This window comes from Eptesicus fuscus, chromosome 7, assembly GCF_027574615.1.
Source record: "Eptesicus fuscus isolate TK198812 chromosome 7, DD_ASM_mEF_20220401, whole genome shotgun sequence".
Lineage (NCBI taxonomy): Eukaryota > Metazoa > Chordata > Mammalia > Chiroptera > Vespertilionidae > Eptesicus > Eptesicus fuscus.
The window spans coordinates 82,282,550-82,303,489 of record NC_072479.1 but is presented as its reverse complement, the minus strand read 5'-3'; the positions used below and the strand labels follow the sequence as shown (position 1 = coordinate 82,303,489).

General features: G+C 38.4%; 1 protein-coding gene and 1 long non-coding RNA gene across 3 annotated transcripts in view; one reads left to right on the top strand and one right to left on the bottom strand.

The window, feature by feature from the left end:
- ATF7IP (activating transcription factor 7 interacting protein) overlaps positions 1–20,940 on the top strand; it is a 119,609-nt gene that overhangs the window by 29,233 nt on the left and 69,436 nt on the right. For both annotated transcript variants that reach the window (XM_054719254.1, XM_028143969.2), the window contains exon 2: positions 19,087–20,753. In XM_054719254.1, the coding sequence (XP_054575229.1) occupies positions 19,094–20,753 (1,660 nt within the window). In that variant the 5' untranslated portion in view covers positions 19,087–19,093. The remainder of the gene's footprint in view (positions 1–19,086; positions 20,754–20,940) is intronic.
- Positions 9,433–12,497, bottom strand: LOC129149820 (uncharacterized). The gene is made up of 4 exons (XR_008556639.1): positions 12,426–12,497; positions 10,317–10,541; positions 10,078–10,168; positions 9,433–9,507 (listed from the first exon to the last, which is right to left on the bottom strand). It is a non-coding gene; the product is annotated as an uncharacterized LOC129149820 (long non-coding RNA).

The following is a 20,940-nucleotide window of genomic DNA, read 5'->3' as shown; positions in this document are numbered from 1 at the left end:
TTATTTCAGCTGCTGTGAATTTTTCTTCATTTTTGGATTGTTTCTCTTTCCCTTATCTGAGTTTCTTTTTAGGGTGTTTGCTGTCTTATATCTGTAGTATACCTATAAAACGATATTAACAATGGTCTGTTTCCTTAGTCTTTGCTCAGAATATCTTTATTTTTCTATTCTTATTGATTGTTAGTTTTTCTGACCATAGCATTCTAGGCAAAAAATAGCTTTCCCCCTGAACTTTGAGGATACTTTGTTTTAGCATTCAGTATTTCTAAAGACAAGTCTGATGACAGTTTAGTTCTTATTTCTTTGTAGCTAAATAATTTTTTTACTCTAAAATATTAGCGCTTCCTCATACTTGTTTTCTGAAATTTTAGCACTTCATGTCCAGGTGTTAAAACATTTTTGCTTGTTTTAATTTAGTCTGTTTTGGTAAGTAGTAGGCCCTTTTTATGGAAAGTATACATAGTAGCTCTGTGGATTGTTTGTTCTTATTTTCTTAATCCTTTTTTCTCATTTCTTTTTTTCTGAAACTCCTCTAAAGTGGTTGTTGGTTCTGTGTATGTCCTCATGTCTGTTAGCTTTTCTGTTTTTGTTTTTTGTTTGTTTGTTTGTTTTTAAAATATATTTTATTGATTTTTTACAGAGAGGAAGAGAGAGGGATAGAGAGTTAGAAACATCGATGAGAGAGAAACATCGATCAGCTGCCTCTTGCACACCCCCTACTGGGGATGTGCCCGCAACCAAGGTACATGCCCTTGACCGGAATCGAACCTGGGACCCTTGAGTCCGCAGGTCGACGCTCTATCCACTGAGCCAAACCGGTTTCGGCTGTTTGTTTGTTTTTATGTGTGTGTAATATTTTGAGGAAACATCTGGTCTTGATTAACTTCGGTCGCTTCAGTTGTGTCCATGCAGCTTATATTTTAAATTTCTAAGATTTCAGGTTGATTTCTTTTTTGCTTGTTCGTGTGGGTAAAAGTAACATCCTATACCCTTTGAGAATATTTAATATACCATTTAAAAATGTTTCAGTTCACTCTGCTACCAATTAGCTAGTGTTTTTTGTTTGTTTGTAAGATTTGGGACTTAATCTTTTTAAAAATATTATTTTTGATTGTACTCATTTTTATACTTGAGATTTCCTATTTTACCTTGGGTGGATGCTGACTCAGGTGATTGTGGGGGGTGGGCAAGTAGTACTTGCTTCTTATGGGATATGCTGGGAATTTGTCTTTTGGATGGTAACCTCCCTTCCCTCTGTTCTGGAGCGTAGTGTCTGCATGGGTCACTACTCTATCCACTACCCTATTACTAGTTAACTAGGCATTTGAGAAAAAGGAATTTGAAGAACATGTACCGTTTTTTGTCTCCTGGCCTAAAAGATCCAACATAAAAAATCTGTCATTTCCCATAGACTGCTCTCCTAGTCTAAGAGCTATATTTTACACAATATATTCATTAAGTCAATTGTTATGCCATTAATAATGACGTGGCTAGTCATAATGTCTTCCATTTTCAAGGAGAATAGCTTCACAGTTTTAATGTCAACATTAGAAAGATGATAAACTTAATAGAGAAATATAATAAATACCTTTAAATACAAAATAAGGTTCCTCATCTCAATTTGTAAACCTATGCAAAGAGCTTGGTGACTTACTATATTTCTTTCGTATCCCCCCTCTCCATTCTTTTCTTCTTTTTTAAATTCTGGAGGCGCTAGACTCAGTTAAATATTTTCATGTGGCAGAAAGCCAGATTTCCAATAGCCCTGAACTCAGCATGTTGCTGTTGCTTAGCAACTACTTGTGAAGTCTTGTAGATATAACTGAATTATAAATAGAGTTATGAACAGAAGTGCAATTGAAATTGAGATTGGAAAGAAAGGCATACTCTTATTTTCCCCATCTATTTGAATTTGAGTGATTCTTCATGCACAGTTAGTTTTCAGAACTCTGGCTCACAAAAATTAGGAGTAAGTACTAACGTAATCAGGAAGACAGTAAGGTATCTATAGAGGTCTTGTTTGTAATTACACATGTGTTTTTTATTATTAGGATTAAACAGTCTATATTGGAGAGATGTCAGTTAAAAGGAAATAGAGAACTTCTGATTTTCATGGTCATTCATGTAGAAAGATATCCATACATTGTATTACCGTTTATATATTTCTTCCACATTTATATGCAGAAACACCCTTTTTTTTTTTTTGAAAGTGGAAGAGAGAGGGAAAGACAGAGAGAAACATCGATGTGAGCGAAATACATAGATTGGTTGCCTCCTGCATGAACCCTGACCAGGGCCCGGGCTGTGGAAGAGCCTGCAATCAAGGTACGTGCCCTTTACCAGAATTGAACCTGGGACCCTTTGGTCCACAGGCTTGAACCAGCTAGGGCTGCAGAAACACTTTAATGTTAGTCTGTGTTTTTGTACTTTCGATCATGTTTTTTAGAGTGTCTTAAAAATTATGCTATAATTGTGACCTACATGGCATTTGATAAATATGGAATACATGAACACACCAACATGTCTTTACCATTCCTCAGTAGAGCAATGACATTTATTAAAATTTTATATAAGCTTTAAAACTTAAAGGATCCTTTCAGGTCTTCTAATAAAATTTCCTTTTATTCCAGATGGAAAACTTTAGTCCTAAAGATATTAAATGATGTGCCTAAACCAAACCTCCTAAGCTGTGTTTTTTCTCCACAGTAATCTCTTACCGATGCTTATCTAGCAGTTCTTTATTTTTTGCACTTATATTTCATCAGTTTACACAAGATTTAATTATATTCTATGAACCTATCTAATAAAGAGGTAATATGCAAATTGACCCTCATGACCTTGCACAAGATGGCTGCCCCCAGTGATCAAAGATGGCCGCCACAAGATGGCCGGCAGGGGAGGGCAGTTGGGGGCAAGTGGGCCTGCAAGGGAAGAGGGCAGTTGGGAGGGGACCAGGCCTGCAGGGGAGGGCAGTTAGGGGTGACCAGGTCGGCAGGGGAGGGCAGTTAGGGGCGACCAGGCTGGCAAGGGAGAGCAGTTGGGGGTGACCAGGCTGACAGGGGAGGGCAGTTGGGGATGACCAGGCCTGTAGGTGAGGGTAATTGGGGGCCACCAGGCCGGCAGGAGAGGGCATTTAGGGGTGACCAGGCTGGCAGGGGAGGGCAGTTGGGGGCAATCGGGCCGGCAGGGGAGCAGTTAGGCATTGACCAGGCTGGCAGGGGAGTGGTTAGGGGCAATCAGGCTGGCAGGCAGGTGAGTGGTTGGGAGCCAGCAGTCCCGGATTGTGAGAGGGATGTTCGACCGCTGGTTTAGGCCCAGTCACTGTGGGATCAGGCCTAAACTGGCAGTTGGACATTCCCTGAGGGGTTCCAGATTGGAGAGGGTGCATGCTGGGCTGAGGGATACCTCCCCCTCGACCCCCCAGTGTAGGAATTTTGTGCACCCGGCCTCTAGTTTATATTAAAAATGTACAACTGAATTCAATACCAGGTATAACTAATATGAATAGGTTTAGATGAGAGCAGAGGAACATGAGGTCTCAGTGTATTTGTGATTATTAGTCAATAGAATTGATAGAGAATATTGGCTCATTGGAACAGCAGTTAAGAGAGTTTCCTCTTGCTCAGATCTATGCAAATTTTTTAGCTTCTAAAAAGATGAAACGGAGTGATAATTCTTGGTTTTGGATATTGGAACTCTGTATTTTCTTAAAATACATCACCAACCTATGAAACTAAAATCTTCTTAGAGACATTTGCCAGAAACAAGTAGATTGTATGCTCATGCATTGTTTGCCCTAAAAATTTTTGAATGCGAATGTAATTTTTCTCCTTTTGCTCCCTGGGGAAATACTGCTCCTTAAATTCCAACTGAAGAAAGATACAGATTTATAAATAGGATTAGCTCAGAAAGTTGTGGCAAGTATAATTTTAATTAGATCTATAAGGAGGGATAACATACCAGCAATATTTCTTTGAGTTTCCTCCGGGGTATGAAAGAAGATTAGGGTTCTTCCTTTACTTATATTTGTTATTAAAATTAGACTTCTGTATACATAGGGTAGGCCATGGAACATCTGGCTCTCAACTGACATTTTGAACTCTGGGTTCTAATGGTGAGGGGTTGAAGAAAGGGGAGAGAATGGAGAGATGGAGTGTGAAGTTTCTGGAACTACTGAAACTTTTACAAGGTATTTTATCTGCTGTACTAATTGTTAATACGAAGGTGCCATTAGTTATTCAGTCCACCCAAAATTCAGATAAGATGTGTGACTACTTGAAATAATGTTTTGCAGATATTGCGCTTTTTCTGTTTTCTTAAAACTGGGCAGTATAAGTAAAAATTAAAAAGTATATAGCTGCTTTAAATAATACCTAAGAAAATATAAAATGCTGAGATTTATATTTAAAGTGATATTTGATTTATACATCTGGAATTAAAAATAATTTTTCTTATACTGCCTTGTTAATAAAATTTCACCCATTTGTTATATTCTTCCCCACTAATTGTAACTTGGGATAGTTCATATTACTTTCCTATCTGATAAATCATAGTTTATTTGTTCTGATAAGTAAAGATCTATGTATATAAGATTTAAGTTACCTTAAAGATGTAAATACAATTATAGTTAGAGTCTGGATATCCAAGTCACATATGAATACAACATTAATAAACTAAGACAATAAGAAAGTTACTTTTCATCCAGACCAGTGTTTAAAGTAACAGTATATTTGAAAAAGCTTGGTTAAACTTAATTTTAGAATCTAGCTATCCTTAAATGTTGATTAAAAGTATTGTTACTTGGTGGATAGCTCACTTGATTTTTCTCCATCTTTCACTGGAACTCTTTGTTACTTAAAACTCTGCATTTCTATGTGTTTCAAAGCCATTGTTTTTAAGCTTTTTTCATGATTAAATAAAATCCTTTATATATAATTTTCATAATTAAATTTTTAAACTTATCTAGTATTGAATATGTGAATTCATTTTGCATTTTAGATAACAGTGGCCAAAAAAAATCTTAAATTAATTTGCAATTTCATTAAAACACATTGATGGAAGCTGATATAAGAAATGCATAGACCATGTACTTTAATAAATAACTTTGTTTTAACATGACTTGACTATCTAACCAGCCTTTTATTTATTTTAGAAGTTATTATTTAAATTCTTAAAATAAAAAATTTTTTTAATCCTCACCCAAGGGTATTTTTCCATCCATTTTTAGAGAGAATGGAAGAGAGAGGGAAAGACAGAGAGAAACATTGATGTGAAAGAAACACAACAATTGGTTGCTTCCTGCACGTACCTTTACCAGGTCCTGTGCCAGGGAGGATCCTGCAACCAAGGTAAATGCCCTTGACCAGAATCGAACCCCGGGCTCTTTGGTCTGCAGGCTGACACTCCAACCACTGAGCCAAACTTGCTAGGGCTATTGTGTTCTTTCATGAGTATCTCATGCTCATTGCTACCCTCACATGAGATAAGCATATTATAGAATTATGTCCTTTTTAGGACAGGAAAAAAGAGGAACTTTTTCATGTTAGATGAGCACATAGAGAACAAGGCTGCTGTTATTTTATATGTATTCCTTTCATCACCAGGAAATCACAGGTGTACTTGTTGGCCTAGGAATGTTAAATTCCCTAAAATATGAACTAATACTTAGTTCTCTGTCTATAGTTGTTTTGTCCATGTCAGAAGTGTGATCCACTAAAGGGAGGTTAGGTTAAAAACAATTGAAAAGCAAAAAATACTCAACTGTAGTTCTGCTATTACTTAAAAAAACAAACTCCAAACAAGTTTATTGAGATGCTATACAACTCACCTGTTTAAAGTGTACAATGGGTTTTAAGTATTTATTTATTTATTCATTTATTTACTTTAATTTAGTGGTTTATAAAAAATACTCAGTTGTTCATCACTACAGCTAATTTTAGAACATTTTTATTAGCCTATAAAGAAACACTGTATCCTTTAGCAGCTACTCTCCATTTCTTCCCCAACCCTCCAATTTTAGGCCTCCACTAATCTGCTTTCTGTTTTGTTTTTTTTAAAAAATATATTTTATTGATTTTTCACAGAGAGGAAGGGAGAGGGATAGAGAGCTAGAAACATCGATGAGAGAGAGACATCAACCAGCTGCCTCCTGCACACCCCACACCGCAACCAACGTACATGCCCTTGACTGGATGTGCCCGCAACCAATGTACATGCCCTTGACTGGAATCGAACCTGGGACCCTCCAGTCCACAGACTGATGCTCTATCCACTAAGCCAAACCGGTTTCGGCTGCTTTCTGTTTTTATAGATTTGCTTTAGCAATTATATTAAACTAGAGGCCTGGTGCACGAAATTCGTGCATGGGGGTGGTGGGGGGGTGAGGAGGGATCCCCTCAGCCCAGCCTGCACCCTCTGTAATCCAGGATCCCTCAGGGGATGTCTGACTGCCGGTTTAGGCCCCATCCTGGGGACATCCCTCTCACAATCTGGGACCGCTGGCTCCTAACCGCTCACCTGCCTGCCTGCCTGCCTGCCTGATCACCCCTAACTGTCCCCGCAGCCAGCCTGATCACCCCTAACCACCTCTGCCTGCCGGCCTGATTGCCCCTAACTTCCCCCTCTGCTGGTCTGGTTGCCCCTCACTGCCCCTCTCTGCTGGCCTGATTGCCCCTCGCTGACCCTCCCCTGCCGGCCTGGTCTCCAACTGCCCCTCTCTGCTGGCCTGGTTGCCCCTTGCTGCCCCCCTTGCCAGCCTGGTTGTCGCCAAGTGCCCCCCCCCCCCCCCCCCCGCCGGCCTGGTCGCCCCTCACTGCCTCCTTTTGCTGGCCTGGTCACTCCTCACGGGCCCCCCTGCCAGCCTGGTCACCCCATATAGCCTGCTGTTTGGTCGTTTGGTCATCTCTCAGTAACCCCCCTGCTGGCCTGGTCGCCCCACGCAGCCTGCTGTTCAGTTGTTTGGTCGTCCCTCACTAACCCCTCTGCCGGCCTAGTCACCCACGCAGCCTGCTGTTCAGTTGTTTGGTCGTCCCTCACTAACCCTCCCTGCCGGCCTAGTCACCCCACGCAGCCTGCTGTTCAGTCATTTGGTCGTCCCTCACTAACCCCCCTGCCGGCCTTGTTGCCCCATACAGCCTGCTGTTTGGTCATTACTGTGAGGGTGTCCTGACCAATTTGCATATTACCCTTTTATTAGTATAGATTATTTTATTTTCAAAGAGAGAGAAGAAAATTGTGGCAATTATCATGTAGTTTATTGCTTAACATTATCATAGTTTGTTGCTGATCAAATAGAACACCCCCTGGTAGCAAAGTTTAAAGGCAGAAATGCATAAGAAAGGGTGCTGATGCTAATAACAACAACTTCATGTTGAATTAGGTGTCCTTACTAAGTTAAAATTATTATTTATTTAATGGAATGCATGATAGCAGCATGGCTATTGATGTATTAATTCAGATAACTTGTAAAGTTGAATTTATATAAATTGTCACTTAAATGAGAAGAGAATATGCCTGGATATAGTGTCTGACATATAATTGCCCCTTGATAAGTATCAGTTAAAAACATGGCCTTCTGTTACTTCACTCATTGTCAGCCTAGGTGGTATTGGCTTTTGGTAGTGGGACAAGCTAGAAGGTAGAGCCTTGATGAATAACTGGCTAATTTTTCTAAGAAGATGTAATTTGATAAATGTATTCTAGAATTGCATTTTGAAAAATACGGTCAATTAGTTTTAATTTGTTTGTATAATAGCATGATACCCAAAATACACCTGGAAAAGTGATTTTAAAGTATCTTGAAATTTTTTTTCATGTAGATTACCCTAGTATTTCTCAAAAAAAGCAACAAATACGACAAATTAACATAGTGACCATTCTGGTTTTGATGTAATCTAAATTTCAAGAGCATGATTTACTCCTTCTTTGTCCAGGGAATTGTTGGTAAAGCAAATTTATTTCCTTCATTATTGATAATTTTAAAAAATTTAGTTAGGGGATATTCCATTCTACATTTTGATACCCAGATAATATTAGTAGATTGATGACAGATTATTTGGTTATTTGAAGTGTCAGATATCATGATCCCTGAGTACTGAATTTGTGAATGCTCTGGGTCCTCAAGTAAATATTGCCAGAGCTTTGTGATTGGGAGAGAGAACATCTAGAAAGCAAAAGAAACGGAATATGAAACAGAAGTAGTGAAAGTAATGATAATGCTTTATTAAAAGTTTTGGAAAAATAAGTATTAAAAGATGATGAGATATCCAGTGTTCAAGATAAAAATTTTGAAAGTCTATAGCAGGGATCCTCAAACTTTTTAAACAGGGGCCAGTTCACTGTCCCTCAGACCGTTGGAGGGCCGGACTATAGTTTAAAAAAAACTATGAACAAATTCCTATGCACACTGCACATATCTTATTTTGAAGTAAAAAACCAAAACGGCAAAAACACCCACATGTGGCCCGCGGGCCGTAGTTTGAGGACGCCTGGTCTATAGTATGTGAAATATGAGTAGTTAAGTATCAAAGTGGGTGAAACATTGTATTATCATCAGGTTCAGTAGTCTCACCATTGAGCAGTAAACAATAATCAGATTATTAACTTTTATTGTGCAATACACTGATTATTCTTAATGATTTTATTTTCAGGATGGTTGTGAAATACTTAAAATTTAGGGATGCAAAATAAAATCACACAGTTCTCAACCTGAGCAATTAAAAATCTAGTAGCAGAGTTGTATTTCTAAGAGTATAGAAATCATCACCATAAAGTGATTATTTATGAGTAGGCTATGATTAGTCAGGTCTATTGACTAATATTTATTTAAGCCATTTAAGGAAAATGCAATTTAAATAAAATTATTTTTAGTACCCCTTTTAGAATAATGTTATATTAATGTCAGTTAACAATATGAATGCAATTGGAGTGCTGTGTCAAAGATAGAAGTGTCAAATCCATTTAAATGGTTTTGCTTAACATTTTGTAAGTTTTTGCTAAGTTTTATTTTTAAATGTACTTCACCAGATATCCATAACCTTGAGTTAATATAGTGTTTGTATGTATGTGCATTTTGAACCAACAGTCCTGGCACTTCCTATTGTTTTGTCAGTTAAGCTGCTTGGAAAGCATTTGTATAGACCCTTGTTTATTTAATCAGGGAAATCCTGCTTTAGAGCATTATTCAGACAATGAACTGAGGATATGTTACAAATATGTTTCAGTTTCATTGTTCACGTAAGTTTTCACATTTCACAATATTTGGATTCTTGATAAAGCACTTGCCCGCATCTGCTTCCCCTGTTGCTGGGCAAGGTTCTGCTGCATATATTTGATTGGTTTTAGGCAACTACTGCTTTGAGCCAATCAGATAGTGAATTTCATGTCTCTCAGGACTGAAGCATTCAAGCAGCTGCTGATTTATTTTGCCTATGGGGAGATTATATAAACTAAGAGTATGGCTGCAGCAAGTTCCCTCTTGGGTATGTTTTGAAAAATGACAAGGTTCATCTGTAACAGAAGGAGAAAAAAAGAGATTTAAAAAACTTGTTTATTAAGAAAATTTGATAGGTAGTGAAGTTGGGAAAATATATTCTTTGAATGGATTTTCTATTTTTATTCTACAATTGTGCTTTTTAAAGGAATGTAGAATTTTGTATATAAGAAAAAAATTCCCTTCAATTTACATGAATGTTTATTGACTCTGTAATCTACATATTTGCTTTATTGCTTTCAAAGGGGGAGAGCTCATATACCCTTTTTGCAACCTGCTGTGAAAGGCAGTTAAGGAGAAAAGGATGTAGTAATTGTACTTACAACACAATATAGGTTGTTAAGAAATAGACATCCATAGTTCAGTAGACAACAAAACATATTGCTATCCATAGTAAACCTTTGGGTTCAGAATACTATTGATTTTTGGAATTGGCAATCTTTAACAATAGTAATAGGTGGGTATGAAAATAATATTGTGTTATTTAGGTTTACGGTTTCGCTGGATTTTTAGTTATAAATTTTTTATAAATAATAGTGACAGGGTTTTTTAAAAGAAATTTACATTTGAATTTTGCAGATTCTAACCTTTTGTGTAGAAAAGTATGTTCTTGTTATGTATGTCCATGTTTGACTCATTCCCCAGGTAGGGAATTGATTTGTATTCCTGGAAAGATGCCTGGATATTTAAAGGAAGATAAATTAAAATAGCATTAAAGTGAATCTTATTTACTTATAGGGTATATTTAATGTTTTTTATATGTATTTAGGATTTTATGCAGTTATGTTCTAGATTGCTTATATCAGACAAAGAAAAAGAACCTTACCGAAATCTTGCAGGTCCAGGTTTTAACTATGTTTCTCTGACCTTATTGTCTGTCTCCTGTTGCTGGGCAGGAATCAGAATGCTGGTTACTGATTGGCTGAATTTGTGAGCAGCTCTTGAACAGCCACTTAAATTTTTGAGCTTTCTGAGCAGGCAGATTGTAGGCTAAGACATAACAGCTTTTGGAAATACTTCTCTTTCTTGTTTCATAGCTGTGATCTCTTTGCTAGAAAGTACAGTGAAAGGAGTGGGTGGAGGGGGATGAAGCAGAGAAGAAAATAATGTTTTCACTTGAAGAAGAGGCTCATTGGGCTTTCCTTAAAAATAATTTACCCTAAAATTGAAAAATAATTCCAAGATATAGAAACTTACTTGCAGGTAACACACCTTTCTTGGTTATTTAAATATAAATTCCTTTGGTAAAGGTGAAACTTTTGTTAATGCTGTACAAAAATATTTTATTATTTGATGGTATTTCCCCAGAGTTCTTGAATCTAAATATATAAAGACTAAAAAAACATTTTTAAAAACTATTTTCTTTATGAAAATATATTTACCTTAAAAATATTTTTTTTACTATCTTCCTCATGAAAGAATGTTTTCAGCAGAAAGTTCATCACATTTTACACATTTACATCTAGATATGGCAGACATTTTCTACTGTAAAATATAAATGCTTTTTTCTGGGAAAATGAATTACAGGCATGTGAGAGCTTGATGATTGTAGTGTTGCCACCTAAAAAAAGTAGTATTTCTTTTGTAGAATAGTTTTGTGTATGGCATCTCAGTTACAGATGACGATACTTAAAATGATCCTTAAAAATGTTTTGTTCCGGTAATACAGCCATGGAAACTTATTTGCAGGTAACACACCCTTTTCTAATGTGTGTCTTTCTTAAATATATTTTGCTTATGCAAAATAGATTTTTAAAAACATGCTGATTGGTTTGCATGGATATGGCTGAACTAGTTTGAACTGGTTGTTCATGCTACTTCCTAATTGCTTTGTCTGTTTTTCATTGTACTTAGAACCCATGAAGTATCTGGTAAATGGCTGTAGAGTGCTCCCTTGTGGATATAGATGGTAGTTATTCTGTACAGTACTTGATTATTTTTGAATTGAATGGCAATTATGTAGATAAAATCAACTTGCTTGGATTGTATTTATTTTTATTAAATTTTATTTGGTGGTGGCAATTTATTAAATGTTATTTGGTGCTGATGTTTGCATGTTGGATTTTCTAATTAATATATAAAATAAAAATATTTAAGAGAAATTTGTCTCAGATTATCTAGTTTATGCCTTAAAACATTCTGAATATACACAGACAATTATGATAGCATTTTTTGAATGCTTACAATGTTCTAAGTGCTTAATGTATAGAATCTCATTTAATTATCACCACAACTTCTGTTGCAGGTATTGATATTCCCTTTTTAAGGTAGCGGAAACTAAAAATGGAAATGTTAGGTAACTTACCCTGTGTCATGTAAATACATGGGAGAACTGGAGTTCAAATCCATGTTTCTGTCTATAGAACCTATGTTATTAATGGGGTTACTAAAAATTATAAAAATAAACTTTTTTAGAGGAATGCTTGCTTTTAATGCAACTGATAATAACTGCCAACTATTCATATAACAGCTGAGAAATGTGGATATTATGAGGTCAAAGTCCAAAAGAATTGCCGTTCAGTATTTGAAAATATTTAAAGGATAATTATACTTCTGTAATAAATGTAATTCCTTTGTATCTTTGGAATCAGCAGAGAAAAGTGACTACAAAATTTGCATTGTATCATCTTTACAAAAAAATTTTTAGTTAGCATGAGTTTTGAATGGATAGTGGGTGGGGAAAAACTTGAAATTTAAATTTTAGACTGCAATTAATAATCCTTAAAATAGTGCCTATAATAATTTTGCATTGAAGTTTCTGCTTGGTTGTAAGATACTTCTTTTTAATAGTTTTATTCAGTTCCATAATTTAAATTAAAAGGCTAGCAAGACTAAGAAATATGTAAGTGATTTTCTTAACTTGACAGAACAAATGCATAATGTATCACAGTCTAGAAGTACTATGACAAGTGGTAGATTCTCAAGCTGTACTGACCTCCAGCAAACAGGCTAGGCCTTTGTTTTATGACTTGCAGCTAAAGGGAACAATGGAACACCAGGAACATACCTATAATTGAACAAGTTGGGTTTATTATTTGTTGCAGTGACAGAGAATGCTCACCAGGGGAAACTGAGGCCCATTAGTAAGAGGGTGTTAGAAGAAAATCTAGTAGTATAGGATTTGGTCATAGGTTGTATTATTTTGGGGAAGGTTTGATCCTCACTCTGGATTGGATGCTGTCAGAAAGTGGGGCTATTCTATGCTTGGATATCTCAATAAGTCTTTTCTATAGTGAGGACAGACTACAATGAGGATGAAAACTGCAGTTGATAAAGAAGTAGCCATCACTCGTTTTTTAGAGAGGGAGATGGTTGATGTTTTATAGGTTGCATTGTGACCTTACCTAATTTGAATGTAGTGATGGTTTTATGTTCAACAGGAGAACAATATGACTTAGTCGTAAGCATCAAGTCAGTTTATAATAACATTAAGGCCTGCCTGTGAGACTCAGATAAGTTCTGATACCTCAGAGGCTGCTTTATTCCCTTCTCCAGCCAAAGCATGTGTTCCTACCATCATTCTTACTGCGTAATGTGAAAGCATTACGCAGTAAGAATGTGAAAGCATTATTCTTGCTCCCTGTACATTTTAGTCCTTAAAGGACTTTTGTTTTATTCCACTATAGACTGGTGACTGTCTTTCTCTGGAACCAAATCTGTTGCCCTCTTTTGCTTGCCTTACTGGACTGGCCAGAAATGCTGAGAAAGAGCATTCTTGTCTTGGTTCAGATCTTATTTCACAATTAAGTATGATTTCTGTAGTTTTTTTTAAAATAGATATCCTTCATTATATTTGAGTTGTTCCCATCTATTAAGTTTTCTGAGAGTTTTAATTATGAGTCAGTGGTGAATTTTTTCAAATGAATGTATATTCTCTCTCTGTTGAGATCTTTTGTTTATTTCACCCTCTATTCTGTTTATGTTATGAATCACATTGCTTTTCCCTCCTTCAATAACAGAAATTTAGTGTCTCACAATTTTAGAGACTAGAAGTGTGAAATCAAGGTGTCAGCAGTGCCATATTCTCTCTGAAGGAGCTAAGGAAGGATCTGTTCTACACCTTTCTTCTAGTGTGGCTTGTGGCATCCTGACTCTAATCATCACATGGTGTTCTTGCTATGTGTGTCTCTATACCAGTCCTATTGGATTAGGACCCATTCTAATGACATTATTTTGATTATCTCTGCAAAGACCCTATCCCAAATGAGGTCACATTCTGAGGTATTAGGGCTCTAATTTTTATCAAGTGAACACCTTGGTTGGGCCTGAAAAAAAAAGACATAATGCTTTATGACTCACTTGTAATCTGTACTGCTTGATTTTTGAATATGAAACCAACCTTGTATTTTTTAATGAGCTTCACACGATCATAATGTGTTACTTTTTAAAGGAATATACTTCTAAATAACTAACCGATGAAAGAAGTTATAATAGAAATTAGAATATACTGTAACAGAACAACAATGAAAATATAACACATCAAAATGTGGGATGTAGCTAAAGCAGTGCTTAGGGGGAAATTTATAGGTTTACATACATACTTTAAAAAACGGAATGATTGAAAAGTAATGGTTAATGTTTAACCTGTTGAGGAACTGCCAGACTGTTTTCTAAGCCAGCTCTACCATTTTACAACTGTGTGTGACAGTTTATCACCAGTGTGTGAGAGTTCCAATTTGTCCAAAAACATCCTGTTTTTCTCTTTAATTATAGTCATTACTAGTGGCCAATTGTATGGATTCGTGAACATTGAAAGGAAATTTATTAGAAGAAATATTTTAATATTGCTATTCGCCCTTTCTCTATAATAGAAGTGTCAGAGATGAAAATTACTAAAATGCATATAAAAAATAATATATAAATTGATTAATAAACAATAACAACAAAGACATGACATAAAAACAACAAAAACATGATATAAAAACATGATGTAAAAACAACATTAATAAAAATAATGACTGATAAATTGATTAAACTTATTCTACTATCTCCCTGTATATGACATTAACAGTAAAAACACTTTTAGAATGCTTGACTAATTTCCCTTGTGATGAAGTATTTACAACTTTAGTGTCAACAAAAACAACCAAATTCATGATCGACAATGACAGATCGAAACACATGCGTGCGATTGGCGCAAACGAGAGCTTTATATGGTGCATGCGCGAGTCAACGTTTATTTTTAAATTGCCAGTGCGTGTCATGTATCGGACGGTCAGACGGACCCACCGTCAGTCACTTAGCCTTTTATATATACAGACTAGAGGCCTGGTGTATGACATTTGTGCACGGGTACAGTCCCTAGGCCTGGCCCGTGATCGAAGCGCGAGTGTGTGGTGTGGAAGGGCAGGTCTCAGCTCACCTCTGGGCAGTGGGCAGCACCTGGGCCTCTGGGCCCCCACACTCCCCTCCTCCGCCTGAGTCACGCGCTCGAGTCCCCACATAGAGATGCGGTGAGTGCAGCCGGACACTGCGGGCTGGGGCACAGCGTGGGTCTCTGGGCCACCCAGCGGCACTGCATGGAAACCGGGCAGGCAGCATGCTCTCTCCCGGCCAGCCTCACAGACTGGCTCCTGCGTGAACCCATGGGGAGCCCGACCAGCCCCTGTGGTCCCGGCGGCTGCGGCCCGGCTCACCCAGAAGATGCTGCGTGAGTGCAGGGTGGGCTCCTCATGGGCACCTGGTACCTGAGCACGGGGTCTTCCTCCGGGCATGAGCCCTGGTGTCCCGGGAAAGGGTAGCAAGGGGAGTGAGAGAAAGCTCAGCAGACACCCTGCATTCTCACCGAACCTCTGTCCCCTTCACCCCCGCCCCCACGTGCCGCTGGAGGTTGGTCACTGCCACCCACCCCCAGTTCCCCGTCCCAGCCCAGGGCCCGGCCCCGATCAGGTGATCAGGGCCTGCCGGCTGCTTGTAGCCGTTTGTGGGTCTATCGATCGGGGCTCCTTCAGTGCTTGGGAGTCAGGTGGCAGTCCTGGTCGCTTTCTGCGGGGCGATTTGGCCACTGCTCGCACCCAACCTTGGCCTGGCACCTCTTGCTCACCTCCACCATCCTGCCGTAGTCTCACTCTCATCGGGGCCCATCAGGGCCAGCGTTGCCTCCACCTCCACCTGCTGCCAGCACTGAGTCACTGACGCCTGCCATGTTCCGCATCGCCCCCTGGTGGTCAGCGCATGTCATAATGAGCGGTCGAACTCCTGGTTGAACAATTTTCATATAGGGGTTTGTATTGTATAGGATGGTTTTCATTTGCATTTCTCTGTTGACTAATGATGTTAAGCCTCTTTTAATATTCCTTATTTTATATCACCTTATTGGCTATTTGCATATTTTTAGAGCAATGTCAATTCGAGTCCTTTGCCCATTTAAAAATTTTTGTTATTCAGCTGTAACAGCATTTTATATTTTCTAAATGCAAGTTATATTATCAGATACATTATTTGCAAATATATGATTTGCAGATATTTCCCTCTATTGTATGAGTTGCCTTTTCACTTTCTTGATGGCAATCTCTTATTGCTATATTTTTAGTTCTTTTAATCTAGATATGCTTGGTTGTAAATACAATACAATCTTATGTGTTTCTTAAATTTCCCTCCATTGTTCTTTATCTCTATACCTCTTTCCCATTCCCCTTTCTTTCTCCATCTACTTTTTTATTTCAATCTACTTTCTTAAGCTTATATTTACCATCGGACTTTCTAAACCCATTAGCTTACTGAGAATGAAAACTAGAAGTTAGTCAACTTTTTTCTAATACTTCCAGTAATTGATCTTCTGTGGACTGTACCTGTTCTCAATGTTATAATACATAAATCTAATAAATATAAAAATTAATATGCAGCAAGGATTATTATGCTTTCTATAGATCATTATTTCAAAAGTACATGAAGTGATGCTTGCTTATAAGATCAATTTGCAGTGAGTCTATAATTAGGTGGCTTCTGTTTCAATAAAAAAACAATTATTGTTGAGAGTATTACAGGTGTCTTCCTCCCTCCCACTCCATTGCCCTGCTCAACCTGGTTCCCACTCTGCCACAGACCTCACCACAGTAGTCTGTGTCCATAGGTAATGCATATAAATTCTTTGATTAATCTTCCCCACCACCCACCCTGCCTCACCTCCTTCCGTCTGAGATTCGTCAGTTAGTTTTATGTTTCCATGCCTCTGGTTCTATTTTATTAATCAGTTTATTTTGTTAATTTGATTCCTTGTTCGTCTATTTTTGACTTTTAAATTCAATTGTTGATAGGTATGTATTTATTGTTCATATTTTTGTTCTTATTCTTCTTTCTCCTCTTTGTAAAGAATACCCTTCAACATTTCGTGAATTACTAGTTTGGTGATGATGAACCACTTAGCATTTTCTTGTCTGTGAAGTTCTTTATCAATTCTAAATGATAGATTTGCTGGGTAGAGTCATCTTGGTTGCAAGTCCTTGCTTTTCATCACTGAATATTTCTTGTCACTCTCTTCTGGCCTACAAAGTTTCTATTGAGAAATCAGCTGACATTCATATGGGTGCTGTCTTGTAGGTAACTTAACTGTAACTTAACTGCATTTCTCTTGCTGTTTAAGATGGAATCTCTTTACGACTTTCTCTTTGTATTTAACCTTTGGCACTTTAATTATGATATATTTTGGTGTGATCCTCTTTGGGTTCCTCTTGTTTGGGACTTTGTGTTTCCTGGACTTGTAAATCTATTTCTTTCACCAGGTAGGGGAAGTTTTCTGTCATAATTTCTTCAAATAAGTTTTTAATATCTTGATATCTCTTCTCCTTCTGGCATCACCATAATTCGAATTTTACTATGTTTGAAGTTGTCCCAGAGGCTCCTTACACTATCTTCATATTTTTGGATCCTTTTTTTTTTCTTATTGGTCTTCTGATTGGGTGTTTTTTGCTTCCTCTTATTCCAAATCGCTGACTTGATTCTTGGCATCCTCTACTGTTGAATCCCTATACATTATTCTTTATTTCAGTTAGTATATGCTTAATTTCTGACTGATCCTTTTTCATGTTTTTGAAGTTCTCATGAAGATCCTTGAGCATCCTTATAAGCATTGTTTTGAACTCTGTATCTAGTAGTTTGCTTGCTTCCATTTCATTTAGTTCTTTTTCTGAAGATTTCTTCTGTTCTTTCATTTGTAACATATTTCTTTGTCTCCACATTTTAGCTGCTTCCCTATGTTTGTTTCTCTAGATTAGGTAGAGCTGCTATGTCTCTTAGAATTGGTAGAGTATCCTTTTGTAGTAGGTGTCCTGTAAGATCCAGTGGTTCAGCCTCCCTAGTCACCTAAGCTGGGCACTCTAGGTGTGCCCATATGTGTGCACAGTCTTGTTGTAGTTGAGCCTTGATTGCTGTTGGCATTACTGGGAGGAGTTGACCTCCAGGCCAATTGGCTGTGAGGATCAGCTGCGACTACAGCAGAAGAGCTGCTGTGTATGGGACACCCCTATGGAGCAGGACTTGCTTCAATGGGTCTTTGGTGCTTATTGAGTCTGCCCCTTGAGTTTGTTGCTCATGGATGTGTAAAGTTATAATCTGGTGAAATCTGAAGCTGTCTACCGGGACCTCCAGGGAGTTGCAAAATTAGCCACTGCCTGGGGCTACCTGTCAGGGACTACAGAGTGATATGCCAATGGCTGCTACTTGTGGTGGGCTTGGAAGTACCCAGGCAAGGCCAAGCTGTGAAGCAAGGAAAGCTGCTGCTAGTGTTGGGTTTTAGGCCTCTTATTGATAGGTTGGTGGCACGCTGACGCCTGCTGATGCTTGTTTGAGAGATTTAGCAAAGTCTGAGGCCTGAGCCAGGACAGGCCATTCATATGGAAAAGCCTCTGTAAACAGCTTGGGCGAGGCTGCAAATTCGATGGTGTGGGGTCTCAGAGAATTACCAGGGTGGAGTGAACAGTGTGAGCCAGTCTGATGGAAACTCAGATATGGCTGCCAGTCAACTCTGTGATGAAGGAGGTCTCAGCATAGGAACAATGACCCTGCAAGCACCCGTTTGGGAGAAAGCTGCCCCTGAGTTTTTGCTCCTATGCCAGACAATCCAGTTCCTCCCTGTTTGTCTCTGGATCCCCCCAAGCCTTTATGCTAGTGCTGGTCCAAAGAGGTAGCGAGTCCATGTGCCAGCCCTTTAAGAGGAACTGCCTGGGTCTCCAGCAGCCTGCATGTCATGCAGCCACATTCCCTGCTGATCTTTATAGCCCAAAGTTACGAAGGCTTATTTTTCTAGCCCTGTAACCTTGGGCTGGGATCTGGTGTCGGGCTGGGACCCCTTGCTCCTCACAGGAGACCTCTGCTGCCTAGATATCTCTCTGATGACAAAAATGCCACATGTGAGTGTTGGACCAGCCCGGTCCATACCTCCGCCCCTCCTACCAGTCTTGATGTACATTCTTCTTTACTTCTTTAGTTCTAGGACTTCCATTCAACCAGATTTCAGGTGGTTCTGAATGATGGTGATTCTGTATTTTAGTTGTAATTTTGATGTGGTTATGGGAGGTGGTGAGTACTGGCGTTTACCTACGCCATCTTGGTTCTCTTGTTTCAATTATTAAACTCTGTCTCTCTCTTTCTTTTTAAAGATTCAAAATGGATAGTATAGAAGAACCTCAGAAAAAAGTCTTTAAGGCTCGAAAAACAATGAGAGTGAGTGATCGTCAACAACTGGATGCAGTGTACAAGGTCAAAGAAGAACTGTTGAAAACTGATGTCAAGCTGTTAAATGGCAATCATGAAAATGGAGATGTGGACCCAACCTCACCTTTGGAGAATATGGATTATATTAATGACAAGGATGAGGTGAATGGCCTTGAAGAACTTTGTTTTAATCCTGAGAAAAGTAAATCAGAATGGAAAGAAACACCTTGTATCTTAAATGTTAATGTAAAAAACAATCCAGATGATGATTTAAAGTATGAATCTTTGTCTCCTAGTAGTAAAACTTCTGAACTAAACTCTAAAGTGACCACTGAACCTGCTCCTGGTGATCCACCTTCAGGTGATTTGGCTACTGGAGATCTGCCAGCCTCTGGAGATATGGTCTCTGAAGTACTAACCTCTGATGATCCCACCTCTAGTGATCCCACCTCTAGTGATCCCACCTCTGGTGTTCCAACCTCTGATGAGCCTGCCTCTGATGAGCCTGCCTCTAGTGATCCTGCCTCTGGTGATCCTGCCTCTGGTGAAACGGTCTCTGATAAGCGGGTCTTTACTGAAAACTCAGATATGGCTGCAGGTCAACACTCCATTGAGCTGGTCTCTGGTGAACTGATGTCTGGGGAGCCAGTCTCTGGTGAACTGGTCTCCAGTGAACCAGTCCCTGGTGAACTGGTTTCCAGTGAACCAATCTCCAGTGATCCAGTCTCTGATAATTCAGCTTCTGATGATCCAGCCTCTGGAACACTGGCCTCTGATGATGCAGCTTCTGGTGATCTGGCTTCTGGTGGTCCAGCCTGCGATGATCTGACCTCTGGTGATCAGGTCTCTGGTGATCTGGCCTCTGGTGATCTGATCCCTGATGAACCGACTGCTGATAAACCAACTTCTGAATCAGCCTTTGATTCCACTTTTGAAATAAGTTCTGTACCAGTTTGTGTACCAGTTCCTGACACTGACAATACAGAACCTAGTAGCAATAAAGGTGATGATTTTCTTGAACAAAATGGGGATGATGAAAAGTTAGATGAAATTTTCTCATTTGAAGAGAGTAAAAAAGCTGATAGTAATATTGATGCTTCTGAAGAAACTCTAGAAGCAGGTGATACAATTGTTTGTTCAGCTCCACCTCCTGAAAATAAAAAGGTAGAGGAAGATGCTGTCACAGAACCTGTTCCTGGAGAGGAGGATATATCTAGCAGTATGGAAATTGACCAAAGTGAAAAGAATGAAGGTGAAAATTCTACAGACCTTGCAGAAACCATTAGTGAAAATGTTATAAAAGATGACAAAAATGAGAATATATTAGAAAATACAGATTCTATGGAGACAGATGAAATTATTCCTATTTTAGAAAAGCTTGCACCTGCTGAAGATGAACTTACTTGCTTTTCTAAAACTTGTCTTCTTCCAATTGATGAAACAAATCCAGATTTGGAAGAGAAGATGGAAAGTTCTTTTGGTTCACCATCTAAACAAGAAAGTAGTGAGAGTTTGCCAAAAGAAGCCTTTTTGGTCCTGTCTGATGAAGAGGATATTTCAGGTGAAAAAGATGAGTCTGAAGCTATGTCACAAAATGAGTCATGCTCTCCAGGTTAGCATATTATTTACATTAAAATTTTTGATTAGCTTTAATAAACTTAAAAAATTCTCATAAAGATCTATATTTTAGTTGTAGAGAAAGTTGAGAATGATGGTGGCTAGAATGATCTCTTAACTTGATAGATTCTTAACTTCACAGAATTCAGAATTACAAAGTATCCACTCTGAATGGCATTGTG